At 47.2% G+C, this 18,752-nt stretch overlaps 1 protein-coding gene across 1 annotated transcript in view; it reads left to right on the forward strand.

Moving 5' to 3' along the window:
• The first annotated feature begins 1,393 nt into the window (after positions 1-1,393).
• Positions 1,394-18,752, forward strand: part of BPIFA2 (BPI fold containing family A, member 2) — a 20,908-nt gene continuing 3,549 nt past the window's right edge. Inside the window, exons 1-7 of the mRNA XM_008584135.1 lie at positions 1,394-1,550; positions 3,799-3,943; positions 4,596-4,703; positions 5,666-5,818; positions 7,495-7,498; positions 8,144-8,207; positions 14,871-14,981. Of these exons, the coding sequence (XP_008582357.1) occupies positions 1,394-1,550; positions 3,799-3,943; positions 4,596-4,703; positions 5,666-5,818; positions 7,495-7,498; positions 8,144-8,207; positions 14,871-14,981 (742 nt within the window). The remainder of the gene's footprint in view (positions 1,551-3,798; positions 3,944-4,595; positions 4,704-5,665; positions 5,819-7,494; positions 7,499-8,143; positions 8,208-14,870; positions 14,982-18,752) is intronic.

Raw genomic sequence — 18,752 nt, forward strand, 5'->3', positions numbered from 1 at the left:
TCACACTGAGGCTGGCTTTGCTCATGACAGATGCTGTGAGACACCAGAGGAAGACTGGGCAGAATGACCTCTCAGGTCACTGAGTCTGACTCTCTGTGGGTCACAATTCTAGCCCCATCTCTGTCCCTGTCTTGCTGGGTGACCTCAGGCTACTGGCTTCCCCTCTCTGAGATTCCAAATGATGACAGCGTTACACTTAATGATCACTATGGGTGCTCCCCTCAGAACATTCCCCAATTTGTACATTCCCAGTCTTCTCCCCAACCCCCACCTATAAGGGCCACCCCCTTGACAGCTGCAGGTTCCATGAGGACCTTGTCTTAGTCTTGGCAGAACGTTCTGCCCTCATCCATCCATTCCAGTTCAAGCATCCTGGGTGACCTTTGGGTTGGAAGTCTGCCTGGTCTTCCTGGGCAGGAGTTATTTTCTTTGGAGTCTCCTTGGATGGCCCAGGGCTTGCTTCCATGAGCAGTCTCCCATCCCGTCACCAGCACATAAGGGCCACCAACACTCAGCGGAATCCTAGGAGACCGTGCAAGGGAGCAAAGGAACATCCGCCTCCACACCTGTGAGTGGCACCCACATGGTGGTCTGTAGAAGGCTTTGGGGGCATAGGCAGAAGAATGGGACTGCTTGGATTAGCTCATATTTTGGATATAGCAAATTAAGAGAAGTATCAAGCTGATGGGAATGCAGGGTCATGAGGTGGTGTCCATTGATTTGTTCACACTTTTATTCAACAAATATTTATTCACTTAGTGTACTATACTAGCTGCAGGCTTTTTACTGCAGTCCAGGGATTCAACAGTGAAATGTCACAGTCCTTCTCCTAAGGAGTTCACAGCCTGGAAGGAAAAGTGGGCAAGTCATCAAGTAATTGGTACCCAGGACCCTGATCAGAAAACAAAGGCAGAAATGGGGGGTAGGGGGGAGAAAGGAAAGGAGTCCCACCTAGACTCTGGGAGGAGGCGTAGAGTAGGCTTCACAGAGGGCATGATGTTTTTGCAAAGCTGGAGAGTCAGTAGGAATTGATTATCTGTCCAGGATGAGCAGATGAGAGATGAGAGAGAATTCCAACCCAAAGGTAAAAAAGTAAAGGAAAGATATTTCAGGAAGAGAAGACAGCATGTGCAGAGGACCTTTGTGTAAAGTGCATGGACTTGCAGTCAAGTCTGACTTTTCCAATCCCACCTCCTCCACTCACTGGCTGTGTGTCTCTGGGTAAGTTGCCGGCTTTCTGACCTTGGCTGCCCATCTGTAAAATAGGAGATAACACATCTATCCTAATGGGATATGAAGTGTAAGAACTATAGGTGCTCATTGAGTTTCCTTTTCCCTCTGGGCAATTGTCACTTCTATTCCTCCCGTGACTGTCCAGGTGTCAGAACAGAAGATGTTCCAGCTTTGGAAGCTTGTTCTCTTGTGCGGCCTGCTCACTGGAACCTCAGAGTCTCTTCTTGGGGATCTTGGCAATGACCTAACTAATGTTGTGGAAAATGTGAAACCTGCTCTTGAGACTGGACTTGAGACTGTTGACAATACACTTGATGGTGAGTCAAGAAGGGTGATCATCAGAGGCACCAGGAGTTAGCTGCCCCCACACCATGCCTGCATCACCAGAGGCTGCCACCAGGGGCTGCCCTTTACGGGTGATTTACTGAGAAAGGTGGCTTTTCAATTGCTGGCTCATTCAATTATTTCTCTAGAAACAAGTAATGCTACGAATATCCTTCTACATATATCCTGATAAACTTTGGCCAATATCTGCGTTTGATAAATTCCTCAAAGTGGGATTTCAAGAGTTCAAACAGTATATGTGTCTTAATCCGTTTGATGTTGCTTATAACGAAATACATGAAACTGGGTGATTTATAAGAAAATAAAATTTATTGCTTACAGTTTCTGAGGCTGAGAAGTCTAAAGTCCATCTGGTGGTGGTGACAGTGACCCAGGGGTCTCACATTGCAAGATGGTGGAAGCAGAGAGAACAGAGAGAGAGCAAGACAGACAGACTCTCCTCTTCTTTTAAAGCCCTCAGAACCATGCCCCTGACCACCACTTTTAATCCGTTCACTACTGCACAGTCCTACAACCCAATCACCTCTTCAAGGCTCCACCTTTCAATTACCGTAATAGGATTTCCCACCCTCTTAGCAATCACAGTGGGGCTAAGTTTCTAATACATAAAAACTTGCAGGATACAATTCAAGCTTCAGGGAGTTTTGGGGGGACATAATTCAATCCACTACAATACGCATGTTAAATTACGGCAGATGAGGACAAATAATCCCGTGTTAACACTTTCTCCAACAGTGTATAGGTGCCTTTTTTTCCCCACTCCCTTGCCAGCACTAGGTATGGACAACTTTAAATTTTTTGCCAGTCTCATAAATGAAAGATTGCAACTTATTTCACCTTGCATTTATCTAATTACGAGAGTTCTTTCATTTTTTCATATCCTTACCATCCCTTTCATTTTTTGCCAGTCTCATAAATGAAAGATTGCAACTTATTTCACCTTGCATTTATCTAATTATGAGAGTTCTTTCATTTTTTCATATCCTTACCATCCCTTTACATATTTTAACACAAGTATTTTATTCATATTCTTAGCATATTCTTCTGTTGGGTTGTTTAATTTTCTCTTATTGACTTGTATTAACTCATTGTAAATTAAAGAAGTTAGTCCTAGCTAGCCTAAGTATCTGTAAGGCTACCTACCTTCATATTAAATCCCACCTCCTTTTTATGCTGACTTGTTAAAAGAATTTGGCTTTCTTTTCATTTTCTGGAAACATTAACAGCACAGTGACAAGCAGTTTTTATAGGAAGAGGTAACTTCTGCAAAAGACTGCCTTTCAAACCTTGTCAGGACTTGGGCAAGTTTCAAAGATGCAGAAAGGATCCACGCTCTAGTATCACAGCTGGGAAAACTGGGGCTCAGAGACGGAAGTGTCTGGATCAAGATCATCTAGTGAGTTCTATGATCAGATGTAGTTACATCATTGATTTTATTTAAATTGACATTCTCTGCATCATTGTAACTAGGTAGATACCGTCTGTCGCAGAGCCAAGTTGCAGTACTGTGATTATGTCTCTTTTCTTACACAGTCTTTTTTTCCCTTGAGTTAGTGAGTGCCTTGTTGTTTCTCACTTGAATTATTTTCTACCCATATATTCTTAATTCTTTTCATATGCACCACTCTACATCTGCCGTGTAATTTATCCTATCTCATCCCCCTGTTCTCTGGAGACCTCCCATCAGGACACTCTGTCCTCAAGCTCCTGTATAAATTATTGCTCTCTGGGCCTACCGCAAAGCTGTCATTCTGGGACTCCCACTTGCCACTTTCATGGGCTAGAGCCATATTTTTTTTTTCTTGGTTGTAGATTTTCCATTTGTTAGTTTATTCTCTCATTTTGTTTGACCTAGCCTTTCAAGCTCATGTGAGCATCTCACTTAAAGCAATGGACCCCCACGTCTCTCCTAGAAGCTTATGTACAATCAATATCAATTGCCTGGCCAATTAATTGATTGGTTTGTTGATAAATGATCAGTATATATTAGTATGGAGGCAGCATGGAAGGATTCCCTAGCCGTGTGACTAGACACATTTCTTAACCTTTTTGAACCTTTATTTCCTCATCTGTAAAGTGCAGGTAACAATGATACCTACCTCACTGAATTGTTATAAACATTAAATGACATAACGTAGACAAAAGTCTTACCTGGAACCTAGAGCACGGTGGCTGCTTCCTAAGTGGTGCATGACACTATATGGTGATTGTTTTTGACAGCTGACCTTCCAAAACTGAGTGTCGACTTGGACGTGCTTCAGAAATCCAAGGTTTGGCAGCTGGCCAAGCAGAAAATCCAGGAAGCTGGGAATTTGATGAACAATGCCCTAAATTTGGTCAATTCAGTTAGCGAGAAGACTTCGGGGTGAGTTGGTACTTCATGATGGAGACCTTTGTTCCGAGAAAAGGAAATACATATCTTTGGGTAGGTAAGTTTAATATCAAAGACAGGTGGCCAAGCCTTGTTCCATGCTACAGAGCTGAGGTGGTCTGAGGCCACGCCACCAGAGCTTGAGTAAATTAGGGGCAGGGCTACTGGGCCAATCTGGGCATCTTCTGGGCTGGGACTTCCACGTCCTGCAATTTCAGGGTCAAGGTGAATTTTCTATTCATCTTCACCTCCATCTGTTTGCTGGTACCTGAAGTTCCTTTCCCAAGGAATAAAACTTTTCTTCTCCAAATATAGCTAGAGATAAAAGCGTATATCCCCTCGGGGTAAGGAAAACTAAAATCCAAACCAAGTCACCCCAGGCTCCACATGTAGAGTTTTGGAGTCTGAGTGTTCTGGGTTCAAATTCTGACTCTGGCCCTTATTCCCCTTGAAATCTGGGGAAAATCACATCTGTCTGAGTCAAAGCATGCTGTGCCATAAAATGCAGAGAATGGACAGGGCTACAGTGAAGACTAAAGAAGGCAAGGTCGGTGAGGCCCAAAGGCTCAGCACGACGTGGCATAGGGAAGTGTCAGCAAATGCCTGTCGTGAGGAATGACCAGGGGCAATTGTGGTTTCTGCTCAGGGTGGAGATCAGCAACTCCCTCATCCAGGATGTCAAAAGTGAACTGACTGCTGATGGCAATGGCATTAACCTGAGGTTTCCCGTCACCGCCGATGTCACTGTGGTCCTGTGAGTAGGCGTTAGAATCTGAGATTTGAGATTTGGGAGAGGCAGTGTGGCATGGCAGATGGCTCCCCAACATGGGAATCGGGCACATTCCCATGCTGCTGTGCAACTTTGGGCCTCAGTTTCCCAATCTGTAAATGTGGGGACTTTTCCAGGTCTAAAATCGCAGGCTTTAAAATGTTCTAGTGCACCTCGGCCATAACTAAGTCTCTTTTAAAAAGAATTCTTCATTGAATATATTTTTGAAATTATAACACTTATCTAATTATAAAATTTGAAAAATTGAGAAGACATGAGTATGTATAATTCTTTAGCAAAATTTCCTCCAGATTATTTTGTCTCCCAAGACTCTCTCTAAATAGCAGTGACCATTACAGATAAATGTAGATAAAAGTGTACAGTATGTGATAAAGAGCATGTATCAAAATATAATTTTAAAATATTTTCATATTGAAAGATATAGACAGACAGGATAATGAGCATATGTAAAAGAATTTCTATAATTTAAGTGCACTAATGGTGCCATCAGTCATTAGCTGTGAGATTTGGGGATAGTTACATAACCTCTCAGTACCAAGGTTTCCTTATTCAGAAAAGAGAGATAATAATGGTACTTTTCCCTCATAGTATTGCTGTGATAATTAAATGGATTAATCCAGGTAAAATACTTTTTAAAAGTGCCTTTACACGATTTGTGTACTGTAAATATTAACTACTATTATTTTAATGATTAGTACAATGTGTATAAAAATTTCACATGAGCTAAACTCATGTGGCCAGGAGAAGAATCCCCTAATATAAACATGCAAATCCCATAAAGACTATGAATCATGGTGACATTACTTGGACAATGTGTTCATTAGCCATAGACATCCTGGATAACTTCCACACAGGTAGAGGAACTCGAGCAGGCAACATGAAAGGCCTTCTAGACCTCTGCTCACTGTGAATCTCGTTTCCTGCAGGCCTTTGATTGGCAAGGTCGTCGACCTGAAGGCCTCCCTGGACCTCCTGAGTGGCGTCAGAATTGACACCAATGTCCAAAACAGCCTGAGCACAGTGGTCCTGGGAGAATGCACCAGCGACCCGATCAATGTCTCCCTCTCCTTGCTAGGCAGGTAAGGCCTGCTGAGCTGGGCTTTCAGGGGAGTTGAAGACCCCTAATTTCAGTCCTATTTCTATACCTGGGAGGTGACTTAATCTGGTGAAAGAGTTCGGGCTCTGGGGTTAGACTGACCTTGGTTCATATATCGGCTCTGCCACTAACTTGTAACTTTATAACCAATGTATTCTCTCTAAGCCTCAGTTTTCACATCTGGCAACTGGGGATGATAGTAATACCTACTCATAGGCTTCTGAGATGACCAGATGAGAAAAAATATAAACATTTAGCATAGACCCTAGAACATACTAAGTTCTCAGTAGTAGTAATATGCATGTTGACTCTCTTGTCTTCTGCTTCTTTCCACTACTGAGACAGGAGTATTGACCTCTCTAACTCCAATTGTGAATTTGCCTATTTCACCTTTCAGTTCTATCAGGTTTTGCTTCATGGCTTTTGAAGCTCTGTTGTTAGGTGCATACACATTTAGCTTTGTTATATCTTCTTGGAGAATTGCCCCCATTATCATTATTGTAATGGTCCTCAATAATAATAATATAATAATAACAATAATAATAATTGTATGTACCTTCTTGCCTCCAGTTGGGAGGGGGAGGGAGAGTAAATGTCTACCATGGGCTCTAATTTCAGATTGTTCCTAAATCATCCTCCACCCACTGGAAAATTCCTGAAATGAAATCTTGAAAATGTAATCCCCCCCATTTAAATCACTGATCCCTGTTAATCCACAAAATCTACATCTTAAAGCATATGCTTGAAAGAGCAAGTTTGGAACAGGCAAGAGGGTGGAAGGAGAAGGGTTGACCCTGGCCAGTGGCTGGGAGAGCAGAAATGGTCTGGCAGTCCTGGGCTGGTTGGCCTTAGCCAGAAGCAGGCTGGGTTCTTGGCTCTCAGCCATGGTGGCCAAGAGCAGAGGTCACTCAACCCTCCCCCACCAAAGAATGTGATCACAGGTTACCCAAAGAGCCCCTAAAACCAAAGAAAGGCTTCATGGCCTGATGTTAGTTGGAAAGGCTGGGATGCAAATTCAGAGTCCTGAGCCCTGCTGGACACTGCCTTGTCAAACAGCCCCAGGAACTGATCTTGCCATTCTGGGTTTGTGTCCACGTCTGTGAAATGCCACCACTCGGCTCTAAATCCTCTCAGGGCTTTTCTTTGCACTTTGGATGCAATCCTGAGTGCTCCCCAGGCTGTAGGCTCATCCTGGTCTGGCCCGACCTGCATGTCACTGCACTCTCCTCTCACTCAGCTCTGCTCCAGACACTTTGGCCGCTCTCAGGGCTTTTCTTTGCACTTTGGATGCAATCCTGAGTGCTCCCCAGGCTGTAGGCTCAGCCTGGTCTGGCCCGACCTGCATGTCACTGCACTCTCCTCTCACTCAGCTCTGCTCCAGACACTTTGGCCTTGGTTCTGTGCCTCACACAAGCTCTTTCCCACTTCAGGACCTTGGCATGGGCTCTTCTGACTACCAAGAGCACTTTTTTTCTCACTGTACCTCAAAGTACCTTCTCATCCTTTGGGCTCTTGACAAGGTTCCTCCTATTCTCTCTCATAAGAGTCTGCTCTTGCCCTTCAGACTACTTGTCACACATTGTCATTATATATTTAATTGTATGTTTACTTCACTCATCCTTTCAGCCAAAAATGTATTGAGCATCTGCTATGTGTCAGGCAGGTACCATCTGAGCTCTGGTGAATTGATTGGGGAAGACAGACAAGGTCCCTGTCCTCGTGGAGCTTATCCTGAGGGAAAGGCAGGCAGATGAGTGTTCAGACCATCAATTAAGAACCCTCAAGGAAAACGACCAGCCCTACGCAGAGCATGACACTTAACAGGGCACTAGGATGGCAAAGTCCTCCCTTGGAGGAGCAGTCAAGGAGGGCTGCCCTGAGGAGGTGGCAATTATGCTGAGAGTTGAAGGTGGGAGGAGCCAGCATCGGAATCTGCAGAGAACTGTATGCACATGAAATCATGAGAAGCTCTGCTCAACCGTTCCCAGGGCCCCACTTGACCCTTTAAAATTCCAGGGTTCCAAAGATCAAGGTTTCTAAGAGTATGGGGATGTTAACACTCTAGAGTATAGATTCTTGAGGTTCTAGAATTCTAACATTCTAAGGTTTTAGGATTCTAGCATCCGAGGGTCCTCTGATTTTAGACTGCTAGGATTCCATTGTTCCAGAATCCTAAGGTCCAAAGGCTCTAAGATTCCTAGAAATGAGCATCTCTGTGGGTGGCAAATGGTTTGTTCTCAGCTGAGAATGATTTGTTCTTCTTCCTTCCTCCTCTTCACCCTCTTTCTCTCTGGTCTCTGGTTCTCAGGTATGCCCACTGATCCGCAGCATTGTTGACACCCTGGACATGAGTTTAATCCAGAACGCCATTGGTAAGTCACAGCCTGGGGGAGAGGAGGCTCTCCAAGGGCACACCTGCAGCTCTGTGCCCACCCCATAGCAGTTGTGGCCCGGGGGCCCTGGAGCAACAGAGGGACACACTGTCCCGAGCACGTTGGAAACTGTGGCTATTCTTCCAGCCACGTAGGGGCTCGCTTTGGCCTTTAGGTCTCCAAGCATGGCTGGGTTGCTGGGGCTGCTGGGGCAATAGAAATGGGGTAGGGAAGGTGTCAGGGCCCTGGAGGGGGCTCTTCTATGAAAATAGTCGTTAAGTCCGGTCCCTTAGGCAATCTCTCTGAGCTCGGTATGTCGCATCCCATTGGATCTTCGCAACAACCCTGTGGGGCAGGTACTGTCATTGTACCTATTTTACAGATGAACAAAGTGTACATGCCTGAGGTCCCATGGCTGTCAGACTACCCTGCTGGAGAGTAGCAGCTATTGAGTCCTGGTCTATATTCAACTTTCAGTGGCAGAGACTGAGGCCTGATATTGGTTTAGTTCTTTCAGCAGAAGGAAGCCTCCTGCAAAACTCCAACTGAAGAGGATGAGGAGGAGGACTGCTGTGATGCCCACCTGCTGGTGAGGGGCCGGGCCTGTGGTGAAGCAAAAGTGAGGCTTGGCTTCTCTTCTTTTTCCAGCAGCAGACTGAGCCCTTATCTCAGTCATAGACTGAGTCCTGATTCTTGTCACACTCTGAATCCTGAGCCTTGATCACACACCCAGACTGAGCCTAGATCCCAGTCACAGACTGAGTTTGATGCCAGTTATTGATTGAGCCTCAACCTGGGTCACAGACTGAGCCCTGATCCCAATCTCAGACTGATCCATGGTCCTGATCATTAGCACGTCCTGCCCATGGCTCCAGTCATGGCCTCTGTTCAGTCTTTTTACATTTGCCATTGCTCCGAAGGAGGGCGAGGGGAATGAGGATGGGTCAGTGCCGGGTGCCAGAGAAAGACCGGTGCCAGTCCGCTCTCCAAGGCCTTCCACCATGCAGGGTATTATGGGAAAGAGCTGGGACGGTGGAGCCAGGTCAACATGAGTCCCATCAAGTGCCCGTGGGGCAGCCATTGCTGCAGATGTCCTAAACACCCCAAGGTCTCATTCCAGGTTGGTTCCCAGTGGCTTGACCTTGATCCCTTGCTGCGTCTCCCCCTGGGAAGGTGCTGCCACCATTCAGTCAGAGCGGAAGCCTGAGCTCAGCCAGAAGGACCCTCCCAGACACCCCTTCTCCTCACACTTGGGCCAGCAGCTCCTACACCTGTTATCCTGCCCCCAGCAATAAAAGCCCATTTTTGCACCCTCCTATGTGGCCTGCTGCATTCCCTTCACTGGGACTTGTTGGCAGGGGGTGGGGGCTGCAACTGGGGCAGCCAAGACCTGGACCTGGAGCTGGAAGGAACATTTGGGAATATCCAGCTCCACCTCCTTGTTTTACAAATGGGGACAAACTGAGGCACAGAGAGGGCAAGAAACTGGCCTGGGTCACACAGCCAGTCTGAGGCAGTGGCAGAACCCTTGATTCATCCATTCACACATTCAACAGGTACTTAGTGAGTACCTACCCTGTGGCCGGCAGGCTGGGGAAGCTGCACAGGCACACTTGGGGACAACCCACCCAGTGCTTTCCTCCATTGCTCTCCAGGGGTCCTGAGGACTCATGGAGAATCAGGAGTGACACAGGGTCAGGGGACTAGGGCCCCATCCTCACCTTCCCCTCCTTGCCCTCTGAGAAGCTGGAGTTCCCCTGGAGCTGTGATCACTTCTCTAGGCAGCACTGACAGCACCCACGGTCCCCAGCTCCAGGCTCACCGATCCCTCCCATCGCCAGCCCTGAGACCATGTGCCCACCCACCAGGCTACATGGAGGCCCAGCCTCCCCAGTGAGGTCAAGCACCCTGGGGATGCTCACCTGTCCCATGGAGACCGGCTCCTTCCTCTGTCCAAGGCCCCTCCATCCATACCCCAGAACGCAGCTCACCCCAGGTTGGGCCAGGCCATGGCAGAGACAGCATCACACTGCTTACGATAACACGGCCACCACCATGGAGGGCTGCCTTTGTGCCAGCACACACAATCTCATTCCTTCTTCACTACACCCCTGTACCAGGAGACTCCATTATTATTTCCACTTGACAGATGAGGAAACTGAGGCTCACAGAGGCAAAGTGACCCATCAAGGTCACATAGTGAGTCAGGATTTGAACCCACGGCTCTAGGGCCCCTGGACTTACTACCAAAGAGGTGATGTCAGCTCCCGGGCACTCTGGCCATCTCTCTCGCCAGCCTCCAGCAGGCTCCACCTTCCTGGCCCTGCTTTCTTTTGCCCAGGACAGACAAGGACCCCTCGATGCTGCTGTTCTCCCCCAGTGCCGCGTGACTGAGGCCTGGCCAGTGGCACGTCAGCAGAAGTGACTGTGCAAGTTCCACCTGTGCTGCAGAAAGAAGGGTCCCTCCGCCTCCTCCTGGCCTTCCCTCTTCTCTCCGGTGAGAAGTGGGGACAACCGGGGAAGCTACCCTGGGCCCAGAGGCAGCAGCCGCGTGCTGCGGACGGCACAGCCCCCGACTGCTCACCCGCGAGCTCTTACGAAAGAAAGAAGGAACTCGCTATTGAAACCACTGTGTTTTGGGGTCTCCTTGCTAAGACTGCTTTGTCTCTGTTGTACCTAACTCATTTTGCCCATGACACGCTGGGTGACACTAGGCTGCTAACATCCTCTCTCTGAGCCCCGTTTCCCTATCTCTGTAGTGACACCTGAAGGCCCCTCCTGCTCTGACAGGACAGGTGTTAACGTTCCTTCCAGAACTGAAGGGGAAGGTGAGAGTAAAACACTTATTCAGTTCCTACCACACGCCAGGCAGTATGTCAGACGGGTGGTCCTCAACCTGAGGTGACTTTACTCACAGGAGACATTTGACAATGTCTGGAAACAGACATAGTCGTCACAAATTTGGATGGGGTGCTGTTGGCTTCTTGTGGGTAGAGGCCAGGGATGCCAGTAACTGTCCTATAATGCACAAGACTGCTCTTCATAACAGAATCATCCAGCCACAAATGTCAGTAGTGTTGAGAAACCCTGGATTAGGCCTTTATGCACATTATCTCACTGAATTCTGATTTTTACGGGTGCTGTTGGCTTCTTGTGGGTAGAGGCCAGGGATGCCAGTAACTGTCCTATAATGCACAGGACAGCTCTTCACAACAGAATCATCCAGCCACAAATGTCAGTAGTGTTGAGAAACCCTGGATTAGGCCTTTATGCACATTATCTCACTGAATTCTGATTTTTACAGAGTGATTCGGTGCATGGTTCTTTGGGTAGGTATGGAACTGAGGCTCAGAGAGGTGCAGTGACCTGCCTGAGGCCTTGGGGCTGGTCTGAGGTGAAGCTGGACTCAATCCGAAGTGAGCCTCCTCCATAGCTGGCGTTTTCCATGCTAGCCAAAAAAGAGTGCTGAGTGTTTTCCTTTCTGACTGTATTTTGTGACAATCCCACCTCCCACAGAAAATACACAAGGAGGTACTTAAAAACGGTTTCTTTTGAGCAGTGACCAGTTCGGGTCAGTGCCAAGCCCTAGTCCATGCCATCCCATGCACCTAGGACACCTTTCCTTCCCCCTACCCCGCTGGCTAAATCCTCCTCAACCTTCAAGACTCTGCTCAGGAGTCACCTCCCAGCTCATGGAGGACTGCGCCTTAATGTTTCCAAAAAAGTATACCGTGTTTCCCGACATGTAGGTCTAACCAAGCCACCTTGTCATGAGTGTGTCAGCTCTCGTTGTTACGGTTTTCATTTTTCCCATTCATCTGTCTGCCCCACGAGCCTGTGGCGGGTGCTTTACTCCTCCCAGCAGCCCCAGAGCCCAACGAAGGAGCGGAGCACAGGCACGAACCGACGTGGAAGGGGTAAATGAGCGAGCGAGCGAGTGAGTGAGCGAACCCCTTCCTGACTGTGCACGCCCCAGAGCCCAACGAAGGAGCGGAGCACAGGCACGAACCGACGTGGAAGGGGTAAATGAGTGAGCGAGCGAGTGAGTGAGCGAACCCCTTCCTGACTGTGCATAGTCAGACGCCGTCTAACTAAAACTCTAGCAAACCACATTGGGGGATATAGGAAACCTGTCATTGTTTTTGGTTCACCAGGACCAGATACTGACCCTTGAGGACATAAGTAACCAGCTATCGACCCAAAGCCTGGCTCCTACGTGTGTGAGGCCAGGATATGGAGCGGGTGGGGCTAAGGCCACCCAGCCCCACTGGTGACTGATGTGGCCAGTAAGGAGGGAAACAGGACGGGGTGGAGAAGTGCAGATGCGTTCTTCCTCCGTGAGCCTGGCTCCCCCAGGTCCAGCTCTGGCTCCCTGTCCACGAGGCCCAGACCTCAAAGGAAAATGGGGTGAGGGTTTCCCAGAGGTGGTGACATCCCATGAAGGGGGTCTGAGGAAGAGAAGAACATTTTAAGGGAGTTAGAGGACATCTGCCATTAGGGGATATGTGGAAAGAAAGAAGGCAAAACCCAAGTGGACACTGAGTCACGCGGAGAGCAGCGCACCAAGCTCTAGACGAGGCTCATTTGAAGGCTTAATCCAGTTAAATAAATGCTGCGCATTCAGGTGGGTCTTTCCAATGTCTGCACGACTTCTTCAGGATAATGTCTCAGCATCAGAATGATTAGCTCTGTGCCTTGGAATATTTAATGATCCCAGGAACACATCACGAAATTATTTACCAAACCGGATCTTCCTATTTACACTACGATGAGAAGGTGTGCGTATTTTACCATACCTTTGCCAGCAGATTGACGCTTTTAGTTTAAATATTTGCTCTTTGAATGGGAGTAGAATAAACTTCATCACAGTGGAAGCCAAAGGTCCCAAGTTAGGAGACTCAATTGTTACATCAATTTGATAGTCTATTTTCTGCGTGTTTAAAAATTAATTGGGAAATACTTGTGGTTTCCAGCTGGGTGAAAATATGGATCTTAGGACTGAGCTTAATTGGAATTGCAATGAAGCAAGAAAAATGAAATAGAGAAAAAAACTGAAAAGGGATGCTGAAATTTGACAAAAGTTAGTTTTATGGGGGGGTGACTCACGTCTGTGTTCATGTCTATGCAAGAAATAAAATGCATGTTTAAAAAGTAGGAAGGTTATTGAGTATCTAGCTGAGCCAGGCAATTCAGGGGTGACTTAAGCAGGACTTCCCCAACCTCAGCATGCAAGGAATGTGTTCCTGCTACATGCCACGCCTGTTGCACGGACTGGGGGCAGGATGTGGGGGAGAGGGCAGGACCTGCTTCTGCCATCAAGAAGGGACACAGCCTCTTGGGGGATATGGGTTCATGAAGAGGCAATAAAGCGCTGAGAAAAGAAACTCAGAGCAGGGGCTTCTGTTCCAGCTTGGAGGTGACGGGCAGTCAGGGAAGGCTTCCCGGAGAAGGTGCCGATTGATCTGAAATTGAAAGGATGACAAGCAGAGAAGGGAGGGGAGGGCATTGCAAGCAGAAGTGACCAAATGAGCAAACACAGGGAGGTGGCACTCAGCCCTCAAGGCTGCAGGAGCATAAATGTGTGAGGTTCAAATGGAGGCAGGGCCTCGAATGCCACGCTGGGGGTGATTTCGATGTGATCCCCTAAGGCAGCAGTTCTCAGGTCTCTTTGTTCTTAGCACACTCTCAAAAATTGAGAACCTCAAAGAGCTTTTTTTAAAATATGGGTTCCCTTTATCAATCTTTGCCATAAAAGAAAGTAACACTGAGAAATTCTTAAATATATATTTGTCAATTCCTTTTAAAATAGCAATATAAACTCAGGACATTTTATCAAAATGACATATTTTTATAAAAAAATAACTGTTCCAAAACATCATTAGTGAGAAGAGTGGCTTCGTTTTATGTTTTTTTTTAATCTCTATAATAACTGGCATAATAGAAGACAGCTGGATTCCAGTGGCTGCTTCTGCTTTCAGTCTGTTGCAACATTACATGTCATGTAGTGTCTAGAACATTCTGCTCTACGCTTCTGAGAGTATGAGAGTGAAAAGGCCGATAATGGATTAGTATTAGTTTAGTATTTGTTTTGACCTTGCAGAGCCCCTGAAAAGGGTCTTGCGGACCACCAACAACACATTGCAAACCACCGAGCTAGACTCTAGGGAGCAAGGACGGTTTCTGAGCAGGGGCAGGACAATTTCAGCTCTCGCTTTCAGGAAGTGATGGGTCAGCTGGGTTGGAAGGAGACAAAGGCTGAGGCTGGTCCAGGTGAGAGACTGCAAAATTTGACCCAGGACAGATGCTGCTGGGGGTGGGTAGCTGGGCTATAGACTAGAGAGAGGGTGGCTTCTGGGGAAGGGGTACTCACAAGAGAGGGGTGGAAGCCCTTGCCATGGCTCACTCACACTGAGGCTTTGCCATCCGAGTTCCCCCAGACTAGGCTATGGAGGTAGCCAGGGCTGGTGGCTCGGAGCCTGTACTCTGCCCTCCTCAGCCTGGGCGGGGGAGAGTGATGCCAGAAGGAGCAAGCCCTCTTCTTTGCTCCAGAAGAGGAAACAGTGATTCTCATTGGCTCCTATCCAAGGTCAACGGTCAAAGTCAACATTTGCCCCTGTTGTCCTGTTAACATTCACCCATCCAACTGACCCTCTGGGCCTGTAGACGTGGCTGCTAATGGGAACAGCTGTGCTGACAATGGTACCTACAACGTCACACCCTTGATCCAGACTTCCAGGGCAGCTTCCCACATGATCGAGGCGATTGTGCTCCTCGGTACTTACCCAAATGAGTTGAAAAATTATGTCCACACAAAAACCTGCACACAGACGTGAAGAACAGCTTTATTCTTAAGTGCAAAAACTTGGAAGCAACCAAGGTGCCCTTCAGTAAGTGAACGGACGAACCAGCTGTGGTGCACCCAGACAATGGAATATTATTCAGTGCTAAAAAGAAATGAGCTTTTAAGCCTCAAAAAGACTTGAAGGAGTTTCAAATGCTATTACTAAGTGAAAGAAACCAATCTGAAAGTGCTTCATACTGTGTGATTCCAACTATATGACATTCTGGAAAAGCAAAACCATGGCGACAGTAAAAAGATAAATGGTTGCCAGGGGTTCGGGGGACAGGAGGGATGAATAGGTGGAGCACAGAGGACTTTTAGGACAGTGAAACTAGTCTGTGTGATACTACAATGGTGGACACATTTGTCAAAACCCAACGAATGTACAGCAGCAAGGGCGAACCCCAGTGTAAACCACGGACTTTGGATGATAATGATGTGCCCGTGCAGGTTCATAGATTGTAGAAAATGTACCACTCTCAGGTGCGATGTTGATAGTCAGGGAGGTTAGGAGAGATGGAAGGGGTTAAATGGGAACTCTCTGTACTTCCCACTCAGTTTTGCTGTGAATCTAATACTGCTCTAAAAACATAACATTTATTTTAAAAAATAAAATAAAACACTTCCAGGGCGGAGGCTTCAAGCCTGGCATCCATGTCCCCTAGAACCTGACCTCTGCCTGACCTTTCAGCCTCCCCTCCTGGGCTTCCTTGCCCACATTCTTTAAGGAAGAAGCATGTGATGATGTTTCAGTGGGTGGCCTGGGATCTTCGGGGAACACCTGCTCTCAGGTGACCCAGGAGAGAGTGTCATTCCAGCTCCAGCACGTATCAGTAGGTAGAAAATGTACTGGGATAAAATTGAATTGCGGTTAAGAGCTCAGCTTTCGTGTCTGCCATGGTTTGAATCTTGGTTCTTCCAAGAGCTTGAGGCCCATTATTCAGCTTCTCTGAGCGCAGCCCCTTGGCCTGTAAAGCAGGTGTTAGAGCACCAGCCCTCGTAGGGTTTGGAGAGGATGAAAGGAGATGTGCCATGCAAAACCCATAACGCAAGGCCAGGAAAACTTATACATGGCCCTAAGAGCTGACCAGTTAGGGGCAGAAGCTGATATCCTCAGAGCCAGGGCTGAGTGTTGGACAAATGCCCAGCTTTGGGGTCAGAGACTGAATTCTACTCGGCTTGATCTGTAACATCTTCTTGGGAAGACTGAGATTAGAGCAAGTCCTATAGAATGGGTCATTCATTTGTTCATTCATTCTTTTGACACAGATTCATGGAGGATTTACTATGTTCCTGGCAGGCCCAAAGACCCTGAAGCAGGAGAGAGCAGGACATTCCAGGGAAACAATGAGCAGGCAGCAGTGGGCATGGCCTGCCTTTGGGGATGTTGGTGGAAGATCAACAGTACGAGGTCCTCATGGCTGGGCCTCTGAAGGATGGTCTGATCTTTGCCCAGAATGGTTAAGTGACTTAGTGGCAGACAGGGAGGTTCACCACTCAGGTGTCCCTTCAAAGGAATCTGCTACAGATATGGTAGTTAGCTGACCATGTCTCTACATTTATGTTTTTATCTGTCTACATAGAACAAAGACTAGAGGGACATTGTTTGCTTTATGTGCTTCTGTATTTTAAAAATATTCTTTTATAAATGGATTATTTGAATAATTTGAAATACGACTTAGTGGCAGACAGGGAGGTTCACCACTCAGGTGTCCCTTCAAAGGAATCTGCTACAGAGATGGTAGTTAGCTGACCATGTCTCTACATTTATGTTTATATCTGTCTACATAGAACAAAGACTAGAGGAACATTGTTTGCTTTATGTGCTTCTGTATTTTAAAAATATTCTTTTATAAATGGATTATTTGAATAATTTGAAATACATGTTATCTCAGTTTATTGCTGATGACATAACTAATACCTCAGACTGGGTAATTTATAAATAATAGGAATTTATTTCTCACAGTTCTGGAGGCTAGAAAGTCCAAGATCAAGGTGCCAGCAGATTCGGTGTCTGGTTAAGCCCACTCTCTGCTTCTGAGATGGCATTGTCACTGTGTCCTCACAGGGCAGAAGTGGAGGGGTCAGGCAGCTCTCTGACACCTCTTTTATAGCATAAGGATGCTTATAGCATAAGGAGGGTTCAATAAGCATTTGTGAAAATTGCTTGTCGATGTCAGCTGCTATTATTTAGATGGAGAAACTGAGCCTGCAAAGGGCATGGGAATTGCCCTATGTCAAACAGCAGGGACTGGGCACAGCCAGGCTAGAACGCAAAGCTCCAGGATCACAGACCAGTGAACTGAGGCTGGGACACCCTCTCCCTCCCTATCCAGAGTAGATTGAGTGGCTTTCTCCCTCCCAGTCACCAGGTGCATCTCATCTATTGAACAGGTGAGGACACAGGCTCAGAGCAGGACAGGGACATGAATGTGCAACATGCACACAGTCTCCCACCCTCAGCCCCTCTCAGTGCTCCCCACACTCCCCACATCTCTCCACTTGATGACATTCATGATGTACAGGTTCAAATACATTGTTGACACTCCCCCGGGCTTGTGTGCAGGAATGTTTGCTTTGGAGGCATTGGATGGATGTGCAGAGATCAAGGGCTTCCCATCAGTTTCTTCCCTGTCCATCACCCAGTGCCACGTCTCCCCCAGTGATGGGGTCACTCACCATTTATGAAGTCGATCCCACTGCAGAGGCCATTGGCCATCAACCAACGGAGACCAGGGCATCTCTACAGCACACTGGAGAGACCCAGGTAAGAATGATGCAATGACATTCTCCAACCCATCTGTTTATCAGATGCCAAACCAGACTAACGCTTCGTGAAATGTTACCAGTGACAAATTGCTTCTGGTTCTAGCAGAGAAGATGCAGAATAGTGGCTTCAACACTGATGAGAAGTCCAGAGGTGGGCTGGGGATCCTGCAGCTCTTCCTTCTGCTGCCCCCAGGTTGTGGCTTTCATCTTCACGCTGATAAAATGACTGCTGAGCACCAACCATCATTTCTTCCATCTAATCAGGGAAAAGCAGGAGAGGAAAACAAAAGCACAAACTTCCAGCTGGGTCAGCCACCTTAATGAACTTTTCAAGAAGCCCCAACCTGCAACTTCTACTTATATCTCATTGACCGTGCCTGGTTGCAAAGAAGGCAGGGACAGAGAGTTTCTTTGTTAGGCACATTTCTGCCCTCAAAAATAAAGGGGTTCTATAAAGAAAGATGGAAGAATGGGCAAGTATCCTCAGCTCTCTAAGCTTCCGTTTCCTGCTCTTTAAAATTGGTCATCAATATTTGCCTCGTTGCAAGGATGTAGTGTAGACCCCCCAGCACTTCCCAGCCAAAGATGCTCCCCTGGCCACTGCCTCCTCCTTCAGACTGTTAGTCTGTGAATCTTCCAAGGGCACTGCCAGGAATAGGAAGAATAAAGAGAAACTTGAATTCACAAGTCCAAAATTCACATCCATTTAATGGCACCAGGCCAAGCAATTTCCAAAAGACTCGTTGGATCCTCACAGTAAGTTTTTAGTTGGGTCTGGAGGAAAGTACATGCAAATGAAAGGCAGGCGAGCTGGGTGCTAGCCACTAATTAAGGCTGGCCTCTTGAAAAGCATAACCCCGCTCTAAGCCTCAGTTTCCCATCTGTGAAATGGGTGTTGGGTGGTTAGGAATGAGTCCAGATGTGCCCTTTGGTTC

The sequence above is a fragment of the Galeopterus variegatus genome, unplaced genomic scaffold, assembly GCF_000696425.1.
Source record: "Galeopterus variegatus unplaced genomic scaffold, G_variegatus-3.0.2 Scaffold3153, whole genome shotgun sequence".
NCBI lineage: Eukaryota > Metazoa > Chordata > Mammalia > Dermoptera > Cynocephalidae > Galeopterus > Galeopterus variegatus.